Raw genomic sequence first — 19,631 nt, forward strand, 5'->3', positions numbered from 1 at the left:
AGGCTGTTCTTAGGGTATGTTTGGGATGTGCTTGGGGTGTTTTGGGGGTGTTTCTGGGGTGTGCTCGGGCTGTTCTCTTGATGTTCTCATGCTGTTCTCAGGGTGTGCTCGAGGTGTTCTGGGAGTGGTTTTGGGGTGAGCTCAGAGTATGTTTGGGGTGTTTTTGGGGTGTGCTCGGGCTGTTCTCACGCTGTTCTTGGGGTGAGCTCAGGGTATGTTTGGGATGTGCTCGGCGTGTTCTTGGGGTGTTTTTGGGGTGTGCTCAGGGTGTTCTCATGCTGTTCCTGGGGTGAGCTCAGGGTGTGTTCGAGGTTTGCTCAGGGCATGTTTGGGGTGTGCTCGGGGTGTTCCTGGGGTGTTTTTGGGGTGTGCTTCAGGTTTGCTCAGGGTATGTTTGGGATGTACTCAGGATGTGCTCAGGGTGTTTTTGGGGGGCTCTTGGGGTGTTTTGGGGCTGGTTTTGGGGTGTGCTCAGGGTATTTTTGGGGTGTTCTTGGGCTGTTCTCGGGATCTCTGTCCGGGCAGCCCAGCACAGGGAACACCCCAAACATTCCCTTTCCCTTTCCCCATTCCCCAGCTCTGAGCAGGGAGCCTGATTTTTTTCTTTGCCAAATCCTGATTTTCCCTTACCCATCCCTGATTTTTCCTTCCCAATCCCTGAGCCCCCTCCCCTGCCCTCCCAGCCGCGTTTCCCGGTGGTTGTGGATCCATCCAGGTTCACATTTCCCAGCCCAGCCTGCCGAGGGCATTGGGGCACGGTGCCCTCTGCCCAGGTGCTGCTGCTCCATCTCCCAGCTGGGAGCAGGAATTGGCTGTGAGGTAAAATCCAGCAGAGGTTTGGGGATAAAACGGCTCAGAAACTCGGCAATGAATTACAATAATTACAATAAATTAAATAATTACTTGTGCAGTGAATTGTATTGATCAGCTCCAGGTGTTGCAGTAGTCCTCAGGGATTGATTTTCCTCAGTTCTCGTCTGTAAAATCCCAATTACCTGTTTATACTCTTGGGTTTGTGATTGTTCTTTAACTTCTCTTTGATTTATTTCTGACACTGGAACAGAATCACCTTCAACTCTCTTTAAAATTGCAACAAACCCAGTGAAATTAACACTGAAATTTGTCATTCCTGCTGCTAAAATCTCCTGAATTTGCAGTTTCCCAGAGGACAAATCAATCCCTGATCCTCCTGCCCAGGCACACGGAGCAGGCAGGTAGAGAGGAGGCACTGCCAGATCCCAGCACCTTGGAAATGTTGGAAATGTTGGAAATGTTGGAAATGTTGGAAATGTTGGAAATGTTTCCCTTTGGAAAAAACCGAGCCTGCTATTTTGGGATGAGACGTCTCTAACCTACATTGTTGCTGGATTAGAAGTTGTTTGTGATTTTTCTCTGCCTCCCTTTGTGGGGGTGGCTTTGGGCTGAGTGGCACCAGGAGCGCAGGGAACGGGAAAAGCACCTGGGGAGCTCAGGGCTGAGCTGGGCACGAGGCCAGGGGTGCCCAGGTGTGCCTGGGGTGGCAGCAGGGCCAGGGCAGTGCCCGTCCCCTGTGCTGGCACTGCTGGGGCACCTCCAGTGCTGGGGGCAGCTCTGGGCCCCTCCTGCCAGGAGAGACCTGGAGGGGCTGGAGCGTGTCCAGGGAAGGGAACGGAGCTGGGAAGGGAATGGAGCCCCAGGAGGGGCTGAGGGAGCTGGGAAGGGAATGGAGCCTCAGGAGGGGCTGAGGGAGCTGGGAAGGGAATGGAGCCCCAGGAGGGGCTGAGGGAGCTGGGAAGGGGCTCAGCCTGGAGAAAAGGAGGCTCAGGGGGACCTTGTGGCTCTGCACAAGTCCCTGACAGGAGGGGACAGCCAGGGGACAGGGACAGGACAAGGGGAAATGGCCTCAGGCTGGGCCAGGGCAGGCTCAGGGTGGACACCAGGAGGAATTTCTGCATGGAAAGGGTGCTCAGGCCTTGGCAGGGGCTGCCCAGGGAGGTTGGCAGTGCCCATCCCTGCAGGTGTCACCTGGATGTGGCACTCAGGGGACAAGGTGGGCACTGGGCACAGGTGGGACTGGATGGGCTGGGAGGGATTTTCCAGCCTCAGGGATTCTGGAATTCTGGGGCTGTCCAGCGAAGCAGAGCCACACTTCTCACCCCAGGCCCCTGCTGAACAAAGTGCAGGACTTGGCTGCTTCCCACTGTGGGACAGAGCAGGGATGAATCTGCCCCATTCCCATATTCCCATCTTCCCATATTATTTCCATATCCTCATATTCCCATATCATTCCCACATTCCCATATTATTCCCATATTTCCATATTCCCACATTCCCATTTCATATGGTTGCTCCCAGGATTTCCCCATATTCCCATATTCTGCCCAATTCCCACATTCCCATAATATTCCCACATTCCTATATTCCCATATTTCTATATTCCCATATTCCTATATTGCCACATTCCCAAATTCCCATATTCCCACATTTCAATTTCAGTTTTCCTGGAAGTTGCTCCCAGGATTTTTCCATATTCCCATGTTCTGCCCAATTCCCACATTCCCATGTTATTCCCATATTATTCCCACATTCCCATGTTATTCCCATATTCCCACATCTCCATATTCTCATATTTCCATATTTCAATTTCAGTTTTCCTGGAAGTTGCTCCCAGGATTTTCCCATATTCCCATATTCTGCCCAATTCCCACATTCCCAAACTCCCATATTCCAATATTTCCATATTCCCACATTCCCATATTATTCCCACACTCCCACATTCTAACATTTCCATATTTCTGTATTCCCATAGTCCCATATTCCTATATTGTCCCCACATTCCCACATTTCCATTTCATTTTTCCTGGAAGTTGCTCCCAGGATTTTCCCACATTCCTATATTATTCCCACATTCCCATTTCATTTTCCTGCAAGTTTCCCCCAGGATTTGCCCAGGAGGAGGTGATGATCCCCAGCTGATCCCCCCAGTTTTTATCCCATTTTTGGGGAGCTGCTGCAGCCTGAGCCCTGCCAGCCCTTGCTGCTCTTCCTGCACCAGTCTGGCTGCTGCCTTTAACCCATCCCTGGATTTTTCTTATCCATTCCTGATTTTTCCTCGCCAATCCCTGATTTTTTCCTTACAAATTCCTGTTTTTTCCTTACCCATCCCTGATTTTTCCTTCCCAGTCCCTGACTTTTCCTCACCAATCCCTGAATTTTTCCTTACCCATCTCTGATTTTTCCTTACCAATCCCTGATTTTTCCTTGCCAATCTCTGATTTTCCCTTAGCAATGCCTGATTTTTCCTTGCCAATCCCAGATTTTTCCTTACCCATCCCTGATTTTCCATTCCAATCCCTGATTTTTCCTTGCAAATCTTAATTTTTCCTTACCCTTCTCTGATTTTTCCTTGCCCATCCCTGATTTTTCCTTGCCAAGTCCTGATTTTTCCTTACCCATCCCTGATTTTTTTCCTTGCCAATCCCTGATTTTTCCTTCTCATCCCAGATTTTTCATTCCAATCTCTGATTTTTCCTTTGCAATCCCTGATTTTTCCTCACCAATCCCTGCTTTTCCTTGCCAATCCCTGGCTTTTCTTTACCCCATCCCTGGCTTTTCCTTACCCATCCCTGATTTTTCCTTACCAAACTATGGGAGGGATTTAATTAATTTAATCCCTCCTTTAATTCATTTAATTCCTCCCGTGTCCAACTGTGAATATTCACATTCCTCCTCGCCCTGGGGTGGTGGCTGGAGCAGAAGCGCTGCAGGGCCTTTGTCACCTGCTCCCAAAATCACCTTTTCCTCCTCAGCCTCGTCCCATTTGCAGAATTAATTAATTATTTAACTCATTAATTAGCACAGCCTGGGAAATGAGGTGACCCCAATTTCCAGGGGTTTGTTCCTGGCTCAGAAGGGAAACTGAGGCAGTCCCAGCAGCACAGAGCTGATCTGGGCTGGATTTTGTTTAAAAATCATTTTTTGTTGAGATATATTCTATTCTATTCTATTCTATTCTATTCTATTCTATTCTATTCTATTCTATTCTATTCTATTCTATTCTATTCTATATATATATTACAGATAGGTAATGTATCTATATATAATATAAATGTAATAATATGTAATATAATATAATATAATATAATATAATATAATATAATATAATATAATATAATATAATATAATATAATTAGAATGAATTACAAATAAATATATTTATTTACACATATATTATTAAAATATAAATATATAAAAATATATTTTTAGAAATAAATTTTAATAAGTATTTTTATTTTAAAATATAAAAATATTTTATATAAAATATTTATAAAAATATATAATATAACAATATAATATAATATAATATAATATAATATAATTATAATGAAGTATAAATAAATATATTTACATATATATTATAACATATATAAAATATATATAAATATATTTTTTAAAAATTTAAATATTTTTAATATAAAAATATTTTTATATAAAATATTTATAATAATATATACCATATATATTTTATATATTACTCTATTAATATTATATTATGAGATTATAATATATTACATATTATTATATATGTTATTATATGATATTATAAGAAATTATGTACTAAACTAGACAAAAGAAAGAAAGGAGACATCAGAAGGCCAGAACAAGAATGACAGTAAAAACCTGTGACAGATTCAGTGAGTCCAACACAGCTGGCTGTGATTGGCCATTAATTAAAAACAATTCACATGCTGGGTAAACAATTCTCCAAATCACATCCCAAAGCAGCAAAACAGGGAGAAGCTGGAGCTTCCAAGATTCCAAGAGAAAAATCCTGGAAATGTACATATTCCTCCAAAAATAGCTATTCTGGAAATGTATATTCATTTCACTGACCATTCCCTCACTGACCATTCCCCTCACTGACCATTCCCTGCTGACCATTCCCTGCTGACCATTCCCCTCACTGACCATTCCCCTCACTGACCATTCCCTGCTGACCATTCCCCTCACTGACCATTCCCCTCACTGACCATTCCCTCACTGACCATTCCCCTCACTGACCATTCCCTGCTGACCATTCCCCTCACTGACCATTCTCCTCACTGACCATTCCCTGCTGACCATTCCCTGCTGACCATTCCCTGCTGACCATTCCCCTCACTGACCATTCCCTACTGACCATTCCCTGCTGACCATTCCCTGCTGACCATTCCCCTCACTGACCATTCCCTCACTGACCATTCCCTACTGACCATTCCCTGCTGACCATTCCCTGCTGACCATTCCCCTCACTGACCATTCCCCTCACTGACCATTCCCTCACTGACCATTCCCCTCACTGACCATTCCCTCACTGACCATTCCCTGCTGACCATTCCCTGCTGACCATTCCCTGCTGACCATTCCCCTCACTGACCATTCCCCTCACTGACCATTCCCTGCTGACCATTCCCTGCTGACCATTCCCTCACTGACCATTCCCTGCTGACCATTCCCCTCACTGACCATTCCCTGCTGACCATTCCCTGCCGACCATTCCCCTCACTGACCATTCCCCTCACTGACCATTCCCTGCTGACCATTCCCCTCACTGACCATTCCCTGCTGACCATTCCCCTCACTGACCCTTCTTCTACCTCAATAGTTTGGATTCCTGGTGAGGTTATCAAGCCACAAAAATCCCTCCTCGGTAGCTGAATCCTGAATATTTTTCATTGAACTATTCATTGCAATAGTAAAAAACCTGATTTAAGTATTTTAGGTGTTTCCTGGCTATTTTTCCATGGCTCTCAGGCGTGTCTCAGAGGGACAAACCCATTCCTGTCCCTTTTTTTGTGTCCTTTGGCAGCAGAATTTTTGGGTTTTGCTGCAGGGCCCAGGCTCACACAGGCCTCCTGCCTGTGCTGATTCCACCAATAATTCAGTTTTTATCCTCATGGTTGTGCCAGCAAACACAGGCCCGTCCTGACAGAGGATTTCCAGAGAAATTCCCCAGAAATGATCCATTCCAGGAGATCCCCAGGGCTGGGAGAGCTTTGTTGGGTGTGTGGAATCGGAGAATTGCTTCAGCTGGGAAAGGAGCCCAACCTTTGGTCTTCAGCCCGGAGTGCTGGGCCCTCTCCTGGTGTGAATTCTGTTCTGACAGCATCCCTGGCACTGCTGGGTTATTTCCTCTTGGATTTGCTGCTCTCTAGCAGCATCCCTGTCATTGCTGGGTTATTTCCTTTTGGATTTGCTGCTCTCTAACAGCATCCCTGGCACTGCTGGGTTATTTCCTTTTGGATTTGCTGCTCTCTAGCAGCATCCCTGGCACTGCTGGGTTATTTCCTCTTGGATTTGCTGCTCTCTAACAGCATCCCTGGCAGTGCTGGGTTATTTCCTCTTGGATTTGCTGCTCTCTAACAGCATCCCTGGCACTGCTGGGTTATCCTCTTGGATTTGCTGCTCTCTCAGCATCCCTGGCACTGCTGGGCTCTTTGCTTTGTATTTTCTGCTCTGACAGGATCCCTCTCCACGTTTGGTTGTTTCTTTGCTGGTTTTCCTGCCCTCTGACAGGATCCCTGTTTGTCCTGGGTTGTTTTTCTCCTCTCTCACAGGATCCCTGTTTGTCCTGGGTTGTTTTCCTGCTCTCTAACAGGATCCCTGCCTGTTTCCTTGTTGGTTTTCCTGCCGTCTAACAGCATCCCTGTCTGTTTTGGGCTGTCCCTGGTGGTTTCTCTGCTCCCTGACAGGATCCCTGTCCATGTTGGGTTGTTCCTGTTGGTTTTCCTGCCCTCTGTCAGGATCCCTGTCTATTTCCATTTGTATTTTCTCCTCTCTAACAGGATCCCCATCTGTTTCCATTTGTATTTTCTCCTCTCTAACAGGATCCCTGTCTGTTTCCTTGTGTATTTGCTGCTCCCTAACAAGATCCCTGTCCGTGTTGGGTTGTTCCTTTGTTGGTTTTCCTGCCCTCTAACAGTATCCCTGTTTATCCTGGGTTGTTTCCATTTGTTTTTCTCTCTCTCACAGTCTCCCTGTCCATGTTGGGTTGTTTCCTTTTGTGTTTCCTGCCCTCTAACAAGATCCCTGTATATCCTGGGCTGTTTTCCTGTTCTCTGACAGGATCCCTGGCAGTGTTGGGTTGTTTGCTTGTGTATTTTTTCCTCTCTAACAGGCTCCCTGTCTGTTTTTGGTTGTTTCCTTATTGGTTTTTCTCCTCTCTAACAGGATCCCTGGCACTTCTGGGTTGTTTTACTGCTCTCTAACAGGATCCCTGTCCATGTTGGGTTGTTTCCTTTTGTATTTTCCCCTCTCTAACAGGATCCCTGTCTGTTTCCTAGTTGGTTTTCCTGCTCTCTGACAGGATTCCTGGCAGTCCTGGGTTTCTCTGACAGGATCCAGGTGGTTTTTCTGCTGTCTAACAGGATCCCTGTCCATGTTAGGTTGTTTCCTTTTCTATTTCCTGCCCTCTAACAATATCCCTGCATATCCTGGGTTGTTTCCTTGTTGGTTTTCCTGCCCACTAACAGCATCCCTGGCAGTGCTGGGCTGTACATGATGGTTTTTCTCCTCTCTAACAGGATCCCTGTCTGTTTCCTTTTGTATTTCCTGCCCTCTAACAGGGTCCCTGGCAGTGTGGGGTAGTTTCTCTCCTCTCTGACAGGCTCCTCGTCTGTTTTTGGTTGTTTCCTTGTTGGTTTTCCTGCTCTCTGACAGGATCCCTGTCCATGCTGAGCTGTTTCCTTTTCTATTTTCTCCTCTCTAACAGCATCCCTGTCTGGTTTTGGTTGTTTCCTTTTGTATTTCCTCCTCTCTCACAGGCTTCCTGTCTGTTTTTGGTTGGTTTTCTCTCTCTCACAGTGTCCCTGTCTGTTTTTGGTTGTTCCCATTTGTATTTTCTCCCCCCTCACAGTGGCCCTGTGTGTTTTGGGTTATTTCCTTGTGTATTTTCTCCCCTCTCACAGTGGCCCTGTGTGTTTTAGGTTATTTGCTGGTTGTTTCTCTGCTCTCTGACCCAATCCCTGTCTGTTTTTGGTTGTTTCCATGTGTATTTTCTCCCCTCTCACCGTGTCCCTGTGTGTTTTGGGTTGTTCCCATTTGTATTTTCTGTCTCTGACCATGTCCCTGTCTGGTTTTGGGTTATTTCCCTGTGTATTTTCTCTCTCTCACAGGGTCCCTGTCTGTTTTTGGCAGTTCCCATTTGTATTTTCTGTCTCTCACCCTGTGTGTTTTTGGGTTATTTTCTGGTTGTTTCTCTGCTCTCTGACCCGATCCCTGTGTGTTTTTGGGTTATTTTCTGGTTGTTTCTCTGCTCTCTGACCCGATCCCTGTGTGTTTTGGGTTATTTTCTGGTTGTTTCTCTGCTCTCTGACCCAATCCCTGTGTGTTTTTGGGTTATTTTCTGGTTGTTTCTCTGCTCTCTGACCCAATCCCTGTGTGTTTTTGGGTTATTTTCTGGCTGTTTCTCTGCTCTCTGACCCGATCCCTGTGTGTTTTTGGGTTATTTTCTGGTTGTTTCTCTGCTCTCTGACCCGATCCCTGTGTGTTTTGGGTTATTTTCTGGTTGTATTTCTGTCTCTCACGGTGTCCCCGTGTGTTGCAGCCCCCCCAGGCCCGTGGCTAACATGAACGAGGCCCTGGTCACCCACGTGTCCTCGGGAGCGCCCACGCCAACCAAAAGGTACCGGGGGCTCACCTGGCCTCGCTCCTGGCCAGGGGGTGCCAGGGGTGCCAGCTGGGCGTGGGAGGGGTGCCAGGGGTGCCAGCTCTCTGGCAGGATGCCCTGCAGGAGCTGCCCTGTCCAGGGCTTTCTGTTGCCTGGGTTGGTGGCACCTGGCTGTGCCAAGGAGCTCCCGAGCAGGTTTTGCCTTCCCCAGCTGGAATTGTGTGCCAGGTGCCCCCCGGTCCCTGTGGCACCTCCCAGGTGTGCCAGCTCAGCTCCTGGGGCTGGGAATGGTGCTGGGGATGGTGCTGGGGATGAGCTCTGGCAGGGCAGGAAAGCCCTGAGTGGGGACTGGCAGAGCTGGGTAATAAATAAATAAAAATAAATATTAACAATATAAAAATAATATAAAAATAATATAATATAATATAATATAATATAATATAATATAATATAATATAATATAATATAATATAATATAATATAATTCTTATTTTTAATATTTTAACTATTTTAATAATTTAATAACATAATAATTTATTAATTTAATGATTTTTATAATTAATGAAATATAATATAATGTGATGTAATATAACCATATAATTTCAAATAATTTAATATAATAATTTTAATAAAAATGTAATAATTTTAATATTGTAATATTTATTTAATCTTTAATTGAATAATTTAATAATTTAATTAATTTTATAATTATATTATATTATATTATATTATATTATATTATATTATATTATATTATATTATTATGTATCCCTGCCGAGCAGTGAGGTGCAAGCTGTGCTTTGCAGAGCTGGGGAATAAATAAATATAAATAAATACAAAAAATTAAATAAATAAATCTTATAAATGAATAAATAAATATTCCTGCTGAGCAGCATGGTGCAGGCTGTGTTTGGCAGAGCTGAGTAATGAATAAATATAAATATATATAAAATAAATATAATAGTATAAATAAATTATAGAATAATAATGCTATTCTATAAAATAGAAATAATTTATTCTATAATATTATAAATAAATTATAGAATAATAGTATTATTCTATAATTATAATAAATACATTATAGAATAAATAAATATTATATTATATATAGATAATTAAATGTTCCTGCTGAACAGCAAGGTGCAGGCTGGGCTTGGCAGAGCTGGGTCATAAATAAATTAAAATTAATAGATAAATAAATATAATATTGTAAATAATTGATAGAATTATATTACTCTATAATTGTAAATAATTAAATTCTGTAATACTATAAATAGATGATAGAATAATAATATTGTTCTATAATTATAATAAATATGTTATAGAATAAAAATATTATATTATATTATATTATATTATATTATATTATATTATATTATATTAGTTAAATATTCCTGCCAAGCAGCGAGATGCAGGCTGTGCTTGGCAGAGCTGGGTAGTAAATAAATATTAAATATATATATAATATATAATATATAATATATAATATATAATATATAATATATAATATATAATATATAATATATAATATATACTGGAGTTCTGGGGTTCTGGAGCTCTGGAATTCTGGAGTTCATGGTTAGGGTTCTGGAGTTCTGGGGTTCTGGAGCTCTGGGATTCTGGGATTCTTGGGTTCTGGGATGATGGGGTTCTGGGATTCTGGAGTTCTGTGGTTGTGGCATTCTGGGATTATGGGATTCTGGCGTTCTGGGGTTCTGGGGTGCCCTGGCTCCGTGCCTGGGCCATTTCCAGGCCCCCTCTGTAATCCCTCCCAGCCCATCCAGTGCCAGCTGTGCCCAGTGCCCACCTTGTGCCCAGCCCAGGGCACTCAGTGCCACATCCAGGTGCCGCCTGCAGGGATGGATGGGCACTGCCAACCTCCCTGGGCAGTTCCAAGGCCTGAGCACCCTTTCCATGCAGAAATTCCTCTTCATGCCCAAAAGGAAGAGGCAGAGAAGCAGAGAGGGTGACATTGTGCCAGTACCTGGCTGTCCCCAGTGTCCCCTCCCGTTGTCTGGGCGGCAGCAGTGCCCTCACAGATCCCATCCCCGCATTTCACAAATTTTCCCGAACTTATGCAATTTTTGTTGTTGTTTTTCTGCTCTCCCCGCCCCTGCCAGGTGCCAGCCCAGCAGCAGCAGCAGCCCCGAGCCGTGCCGGGAGGAGCACGCCCTGATTGCCACCTTTGTGAGGCACCTGAGGAACGGGGCACGGTCAGTGCCAGCCCGGGGACACACAGGGTGTCCCTGATTGCCACCTTTGTGAGGCACCTGCGGCGCGGGGCACGGTCAGTGCCAGCCCGGGGACATTGGGGACACTGGGGACACACAGGGTGTCCCTGATTGCCACCTTTGTGAGGCACCTGAGGAACGGGGCACGGTCAGTGCCAGCCCGGGGACATTGGGGACACTGGGGACACACAGGGTGTCCCTGATTGCCACCTTTGTGAGGCACCTGAGGAACGGGGCACGGTCAGTGCCAGCCCGGGGACATTGGGGACACTGGGGACACACAGGGTGTCCCTGATTGCCACCTTTGTGAGGCACCTGCGGCGCGGGGCACGGTCAGTGCCAGCCCGGGGACACACAGGGGACATTGGGGACGCTGGGGGTGTCCCCAGCCCTGATTGCCACCTTTGTGAGCCCGGGGACACATTGGGGACACGCACGGGGGTGGCCCTGGGTCCCTCCCGGACCAGGCACTGAGATCCCCTCTCACAAATTCTGATTGATCCCAAATGGGTTCGTTCCTTCACCTCTCGCTGTGATCCTGCTGGAATCTCACACCAAATTTCCCCTGCTGGAATCTCATCATTTTCCCCAAATTTTTCCCCTGCTGGAATCTCAGATTTCCCCCCCCAATTCCCCCCTGTTGGAATCTCATCTTTCCCCCTGCTGGAATCTCATCTTTTCCCCGAAATTTCCCCCTGCTGGGATCTCCTCTTTCCCCAAACTTCCCCCTGTTGGCATCTCATCTTTTTCCCCAAATTTCCCTCTACTGGAATCTCAGATTTCCGTCTGGTGGAATCCCATCTTTCCCCAAATTTCCCCCTGCTGGAATCTCAACTTTCCCAAATTTTCCCCTGTTGGAATCTCAGCTTTTCCCCCAAATTTCCTCCTCCTGGAATCTCAGATTTTCCCCCAGATTTCTCCCTATTGGAATCTCATCTTTCCCCTGCTGGAATCTCATCTTTTCCCTCAAATTTCCCCCCTGCTGGAATCTCATCTTTTTCCCCAAATCTCCCTCTGCTGGAATCTTGTCTTTGTCCCCCAGATTTCCCCTGCTGGAATCTCATCTTCCCTCTGCTGAAATCGCATCTTTTTCCCCAATTTTCCCCCTGTTGGAATCTTATCTTTCCCCTGCTGCAATCTCATATTTTTCTCCAAATTCCCCCCTGCTGGAATCTCAACTTCTTCCCCAAATTTCTTCTTGCTGGAATCTCATCTTGCCCCAGAATTCCCCTGTTGGAATCTCATCTTTTCCCCCAAATTTCCCTCTGCTGGAATACCTTTTTTTCCCCCTGCTGGAATCTCATCTTTTCCCCCAAATTTCCCCCTGCTGGAATCTCATCTTCCCCCTGCTGGAATCTCATCTTTGTCCCCCTGCTGGAATCTCATTTTTTTTTCCCCAAATTTCCCCCTGCTGGAATCTCACCTTTTTCCCCAGATTTCCCCTGATGGAATCTCATCTTTCCCCCAAATTTCCCCCTGATGGAATCTCATCTTTCCCCCAAATTTCCCCCTGCTGGAACCTCATCTTTTTTCCCATTTCCTCTTGTTGGAATCTCATCTTTCCCCTGCTGGAATCTCCTCTTTTTCCCCAAATTTTCCCCTGCTGGAATCTCAGAAATCCCCCTGATGGAATCTTGTCTTTACCCCTGCTGGAATCTCTTTATTTCCCCCTCCTGGAATTTAATCTTTTCCCCCAAATTTCCTCCTGCTGGAATCTCATCTTTCCCCTGTTGGAATCTCATATTTTACCCCAAATTTCCCCCTGCTGGAATCCCATCTCACCCCCAAATTTTCCTTGAGTGTCCCCTGAGGGTCCCCATTCCCTGGGTGTCCCCCAGCTGTCCCCTGCCCCTGGGTGTCCCCTGAGTGTCCCCTGTCCCTGAGTGTCCCCTGAGTGTCCCCATTCCCTGGGTGTCCCCTGAATGTCCCCTGTCCCTCAGTGTCCCTTCTCCCTGAGTGTCCCCATTCCCTGAGTGTCCCCTGTCCTGCCCAGGCTGTGTGTGTCCCCTCTGGGCTGGCACAGGGACCCATCCTGGCACACCTTTCCCCTCCCTTCTGCTGTGCCAGTCCCACCCCCTTCCCTTCCCTTCCCTTCCCTTCCCTTCCCTTCCCTTCCCTTCCCTTCCCTTCCCTTCCCTTCCCTTCCCTTCCCTTCCCTTCCCTTCCCTTCCCTTCCCTTCCCTTCCCTTCCCTTCCCTTCCCTTCCCTTCCCTTCCCTTCCCTTCCCTTCCCTTCCCTTCCCTTCCCTTCCCTTCCCTTCCCTTCCCTTCCCTTCCCTTCCCTGGCATCTCCTGCTGCCCTGGCACTGTTGCCTGTCCCCAGGGTCCCCTCAGTGTCACTGTCCCCAGCCCAGGTGTGCCCAGCCCCGGTGTGTGACCTGTCCTGGTCCCTCCTTTCCATCAGGGCTGAGCTGGAGCCCCTGGCACAGGGCAAGGTGGCACTGCCATGGCAGGGGTGGCACTGGCCGGGCTTTGGGGACCCTTCCCAGCCACACCAGCCTGGGGTTTCCTGCTGCCAGACCTGTGCCAGACCTGTGCCAGCCCCCAGGGCCTGGCTGGGCAAGGGGCACAGCACTTCCAGATCCCCTGGAATGGTGTTCTTAACCCAGGGGACTGTGTGTGAGCCCTCTCAATGCCCCTGCAAGGAGCACAGATCTGGGACAGATCACCTGGAAAGGAGTTTTTAGCTCAAGAAGGACCAGATCACCTGGAATGGTGTTCTTAACCCAGGGGACTGTGTGTGAGCCCTCTCAATACCCCTGCAAGCAGCACAGATCTGGGACAGATCACCTGGAAAGGAGTTTTTAGCTCAGGGGGTTCTCTGTGAGCCCTCTCCACACCCCTACAAGGAGCACAGCGCTGCCAGGAGGGGCCAGATCCCCTGGAATGGTGTTTGTAACTCATGGAATTCTTTGTGAGCCCTCTCAATACCCCTGCAAGGGGCACAGATCTGGGCCAGATCACCCAGAATGGTGTTTTTAGCTCAGGGGATTGTGTGTGAGCCCTCTCCCTCCTCTGCTGCTGGGGAACCCTGTGGATTCTCTCCCTGCGTCCTCCTCCCACCCAGCTCTGGTTCCCTGGGCTGGCTCTGGGGGGTTTGGGGGTGTCCTGGAGCCCTGCGCTGGCTCTGGGCTTGCTTTTGAGGTTCGCTGGGCTCACTCTGGGTTGGTTTGCAGTTCTCTGGGCTGGCTCTGCTCAGGTTTGGCAGTGCCCTGGCCTGGCTCTGGGTTGGCTTTGAGGTTCCCTGGGCTGGCTCTGGTCAGGTTCTACAGTGCCCTGGCTCACTCTGGGTTGGTTTGGCAGTGCCCTGGACAGCCCTGGGCTCACTCTGGTCAGGTTTCACAGTGTCCTGGGCTCACCCCGTGCTGCTTTGCAGTGCCTTGGGGTAGCTCTGGTCAGGTTTGCAGTTCCCTGGGCTCACTCTGGGTTGGTTTTGAGGTTCCCTGGGCTGGCTCTGGGTTGATTTCACAGTTCCCTGGGCTCACCCTGTGCTGTTTTGCAGTGCCCTGGGCTGACTCTTGTCAGGTTTGGGAGTGTCCTGGAACCCTGGGCTGGCTCTGGGTTTGGTTTTGGGGTGTCCTGGCAGCCCTGGGCTCACCCTGTGCTGTTTTGCAGTGCTCTGGGCTGGCTCTGGTCAGGGTTTGCAGTTCCCTGGGCTCACTCTGGGTTGTTCTGCAGTGCTCTGGGCTGGCTCTGGGCTGGTTTTGAGGTGTCCTGGGCTCACTCTGGGTTGGTTTTACAGTGCCCTGGACAGCCCTGGATTGGTTCTGGTCAGGTTTCACAGTTCCCTGGGCTGGCTCTGGTCAGGTTTGGTAGTGCTCTGGCCTCTGATCAGGTTTTACAGTGCCCTGGGCTGGCCCTGGGTTGGTTTTGAGGTTTGCTGGGCTGGCTGTGGTCAGGCTTGGCAGTGCCCCGTCTCACTGTGATTGTTTTGCAGTGCCCTGGGCTGGCTCTGGGTTGGTTTGGCAGTGCCCTGGGCTGGTTCTGATCAGGTTTCACAGTTCCCTGCTCTCACCCTGTGCTGTTTTGCAGTGCCCTGGACAGCCCAGGCCGGCTGGACGAGGAGCACCGGCTCATCGCCCGCTACGCCGCGCGCTTGGCTGCCGAGGCTGGCAATGCTGTGAGTGCCATGGGGACACTGGGGGACACTGCTGGCAATGCTGTGAGTGCCATGGGGACACTGGGGGGACACTGGGGGACACTGCTGGCAATGCTGTGAGTGCCACGGGGACACTGGGGGACACTGCTGGCAATGCTGTGAGTGCCATGGGGACACTGGGGGACACTGGGGGACACTGCTGGCAATGCTGTGAGTGCCATGGGGACACTGGGGGACACTGGGGGACACTGCTGGCAATGCTGTGAGTGCCATGGGGACACTGGGGGACACTGGGGGACACTGCTGGCAATGCTGTGAGTGCCATGGGGACACTGGGGGGACACTGGGGGACACTGCTGGCAATGCTGTGAGTGCCATGGGGACACTGGGGGGACACTGGGGGACACTGCTGGCAATGCTGTGAGTGCCATGGGGACACTGGGGGACACTGGGGGACACTGCTGGCAATGCTGTGAGTGCCATGGGGACACTGGGGGACACTGGGGGACACTGCTGGCAATGCTGTGAGTGCCATGGGGACACTGGGGGACACTGGGGGACACTGCTGGCAATGCTGTGAGTGCCCTGTCCTGCCATGGGGACACTGGGGGGACACTCAGGGTTTGAGCAGAGTTTTTGAGCAAAGCAAGGGCTGGTTCTGTGCCCAGGAGGAGCCACTGGGGCTCTGGGGCTTGGCTTTGTGTCCTGAAGGGCTTCAAAAAACAGAGGAAAATGGAATTGGTGCTGTGCAGGGTGGGCAGGGAGCTCAGCCCTGGGAGCCTGTGACACCCTGGGGGCACGCAGGGCTGGGGGCTGTGGCTGCAAACCAGGGAGGGACTGGTGGCACTGGTGTGATTGTGGGACTGGTGGCACTGGTGTGATTGTGTGATTTATGTGATTTCTGTGTTTTCTATGATTTGTGCGATTGTATGATTGTGTGATTTCTGTCATTTCTGTGTTTTCTGTTACTTGTGTGATTGGTGTGATTGTGTATTTTCTGTGTTTTCTGTGATTTACATTATTTCTGTGAATGTGTGACTTCTGTGATTGGTGTGATTTGTGTGATATCTGTGTTTTCTGTGACTTCTGTGTTTGTGTTTTCTGTGATTGATATGATTTCTGTGATTGTGTGTTTTCTGTGTTTTCTATGATTTGTATGATTGCGTGATCGGTGTGATTGTGTGATTTCTGTAATTTCTGTGTTTTCTGTGACTTCTGTGATTGTGTAATTTCTGTGATTTCTGTGATTGATATTATTTCCGTGATTGTGTGATTGTATCATTTGTGTGATTTCTATGTTTTATGTGTTTTCTATTATTTGTGTAATTTATATAATTTCTGTATTTTATGTGTTTTCTATGGTTTGTATGATTTGTGTCATTTCTGTGTTTTCTGTGACTTGTGTGATTGTGTATTTTCTGTGATTTCTGTGATTGGTGTGATTTCTGTGATTGTGTGATTCTGTGATTTCTGTGTTTTCTGTGATTGTGGGATTTGTGTATTTTCTGTGATTTGTGTATTTTCACTGATTTCTGTGATTGGTGTGATTTCTCTGATTTCTGTGATTGTGTGATTTCTGTTATTTCTGTGATTTCTGTGCTTGTGATTGGTGTGATTCTGTGATTTCTGTGATTTGAATGGTGTGATTTGTGTGATTTCTCTGATTTATATGATTATGTGTTTTCTGTGATTTCTGTGATTTCTCTAATTTCTGTGATTGTGTGATTTGTGTATTTTCTGTGATTTCTGTGTTTTCTGCTTTCCGCGATTTGTGTGATTTCTGTAATTTCTGTGTTTTCTGTGATTGTGTGATTGGTGTGGTTTCTCTGATTTCTGTGAGCGTGTGATTTCTGTGATTTCTCTGTAATTTCTGTGATTTCTGTGTTTTCTGCTACTCTGATTTCTGTGACTGTATTCTCTGTGATTCTGCGATTTCTGTGACTGTGCGATTTCTGTGACCGTGTGATTTCTGTGACTGTATTTTCTGTGATTTCTGTGATTATTCTCAGTGATTTCCGTGATTGTGTGTTTTCTGTATTTTCTGTGACTTCCGTGACTGTACTGTGTGTGATTTCTGTGATTGTGTGATTTCTGTATTTTCTGTGATTTGTGCGGCTGCATTCCCCGTGATTTCTGTATTTTCTGTGATTTCTGTGCCTGCATTCCCGGTGTTTTCTGCCCTTTCTGACCCCCTGCTCTCTCTGCAGCCCCGTCCCCCTGCAGACCTGCCCTTCAGCTTCGATGCCAACAAGCAGCAGAGGCAGCTGATAGCAGAGCTGGAGAACAAGAACAGGTACAGAGCCCTGCTGGCACAGCCCTGCTGCCCTCCCCAGGGCTGTGCTGGCCTGCACCTGCCCCATTCACTCATTAATTACTCATTAACATCCGTTAATTACCCACGGGGAGGGGCTGCCCTGCCCTGTTCCCCAGGGAGGGCGTTTGATCATCTTTAATCTTCTTAAAATCATCTTCTCCAGCACTGGCACATCCAGCAAAACTCAGAGCTGGGATCTTTTCACGTTCTGTGCTGCTTTGGTGTGTGGGTCTGGGTTTCATATCAGGGATGCTGAGCTCTGGGCACAGAGCAGGGACACAAAACAATTCCTGCTCCAGCTGGGCACCAAGGACAAATGACCCAAATCTCAGCCCAGGAGCACAAACAGGAGAGAGAAAAACGAGGGTGGGACTGCATGGGCTAAAGCTGGAATGGGACAATGAACTGCAAGGTGCAAATGGAGCAGAACTGATCCCAGTGACAGACCCCGTGCCTGGTTCTGCATTTTGGGGCCATTTTGGTTCATCTTGGGTTCATTTTGGGGCCAGTTTGGTTCATCTTGGGTTCATTTTGGGACCATTTTGGTTCATCTTGGGACCATTTTGGGGCCATTTTGGTTCATCTTGGGTTCATCTTGGGACCATTTTGGTTCATCTTGGGTGCAGCCCTGGCTGGGCCCTTGTGCTGCCCAAGGTGGATCCATGCAGGAGATGCTTTGAATAAATCCCTGTTTGATTCTTTAGCTCTGCCTAGCCTCTGCTCCAGCTCAGCCTGCACAAGGCATCACCCAGAGCAGCTGGGGCTGCCCCTGGATCCCTGGCAGTGCCCAAGGCCAGGCTGGACACTGGGTTTGGCACAGTGGGAGGTGTCAGGGGTGGCACTGGGTGGGCTCTGAGGTCCCTTCCAAAGCCACCCAGAGGATTTTTGTTGCTGCAGAGGGTCAGCTGTGGAGCCCTCCAGGCTCTCCCTGTGCCCATCCCTGTCCCCAGGCACCCTCAGCAGAGGGAAAAGGCTGCTCCAGGGCCCTTTGGAGCAGGAGCAGTTCCTGGAGGGCAGGAGCAGCTCAGCCCTGCTGTGGTGGTGTTCACAGGGGTCCCAGGATGAGGGAAGAGACGAGGATCTAACTCCATGTTCCAGAAGGCTGATTTATTATTTTATGATATATATTATATTAAAACTATACTAAAAGAATAGAAGAAAGGATTTCCTCAGAAGGCTGGCTAAGAATATAAAAAGAATCACAACAAATGCTTGTGACTGACTGAGACAGTCTGAGCCAGCTGACTGTGATTGGCCATTAATTAGAAACAACCCCACGAGGCCAATCCCAGATGCACCTGTTGCATCCCACAGCAGCAGATAATCAATGTTTACATTTTGTTCCTGAGGCCTCTCAGCTTCTCAGGAGGAAAAATCCCAAGGAAGGGATTTTTTCATAAAAGGTGGTGTCTGTGACAGCCCTGGCGGTGCTGCAGCCTTGGTGCCCCGGCAGAGTTTGGAATGGTTCCTGGAGATCCCCTGGCAGCAGAGCAGCTCTGCAGTGGCAGCAAGGAGAGCTGGAGGTGACTCTGTGCTCTTGGAAGGGCTCCATCCCTGCTGCAGGGAGCCCTGGGCCGTCCTGGCCCCGTCCCTCTGCAGGGTTTGGGGCTGTGCCCACGGGCTGCTCGGGGAAGGGCACTGGGCTGTGCCAGAGCTGCCCCAGAGCCCCCCTGCAGCCCCTGAGGCTGGATTGGAGCCTCCTGGAGCAGCTCCGAGACTGTTCTGTGCCAGGGAATGGAGAGATTGCAGGGAGAGATTGATCCTGGGGAAGTAAAGGATGTGCCAGGTCCTGGGGCTGTGCTCACATCCCTTTCCTGGGGCTGTGCCCACATCCCTGTGCTGGCTGTGCCCACATCCCTGTCCTGGGGCTGTGCCCACATCCCTGTCCATGCCAGGCTGTGCCCACATCCCTTTCCTGGGGCAATGCCCACATCTCTGTCCTGGCTATGCCCACATCTCTGTTCTGGTTCTGTGCCCACATCCCTGTTCTGGCTGTGCCCACATCCCTGTCCTGGTTCTGTGCCCACATCCCTGTCCATGCCAGGCTGTGCCCACATCCCTTTCCTGGGGCAATGCCCACATCCCTGTGCTGGATGTGCCCACATCCCTGTCCTGGCTATGCCCACATCTCTGTTCTGGCTGTGCCCACATCCCTGTTCTGGTTCTGTGCCCACATCCCTGTCCATGCCAGGCTGTGCCCACATCCCTGTCCTGGCTGTGCCCACATCCTTATCCATGCCTGGCTGTGCCCATGTCCAGGTTTAGGGCAAATTTGGGAGAAAATCTCCAAAATGGGGCCCCTCCAGTAAGCAAACCCACACGGCCCCTCCCCACAACCAGTTTGGGAAGGATTCCTCGGAGA

The 19,631-nt window shown here is 48.6% G+C and overlaps 1 protein-coding gene across 1 annotated transcript in view; it reads left to right on the forward strand.

Annotated features, from left to right (window-relative positions):
• Positions 1–19,631, forward strand: part of DTNB (dystrobrevin beta) — a 147,691-nt gene that overhangs the window by 48,792 nt on the left and 79,268 nt on the right. The window contains exons 11-14 of the mRNA XM_059467613.1: positions 8,564–8,641; positions 10,747–10,839; positions 14,889–14,976; positions 17,163–17,248. Of these exons, the coding sequence (XP_059323596.1) occupies positions 8,564–8,641; positions 10,747–10,839; positions 14,889–14,976; positions 17,163–17,248 (345 nt within the window). The remainder of the gene's footprint in view (positions 1–8,563; positions 8,642–10,746; positions 10,840–14,888; positions 14,977–17,162; positions 17,249–19,631) is intronic.

The sequence above is a fragment of the Ammospiza nelsoni genome, chromosome 3, assembly GCF_027579445.1.
Source record: "Ammospiza nelsoni isolate bAmmNel1 chromosome 3, bAmmNel1.pri, whole genome shotgun sequence".
In the NCBI taxonomy this organism is placed as follows: domain Eukaryota; kingdom Metazoa; phylum Chordata; class Aves; order Passeriformes; family Passerellidae; genus Ammospiza; species Ammospiza nelsoni.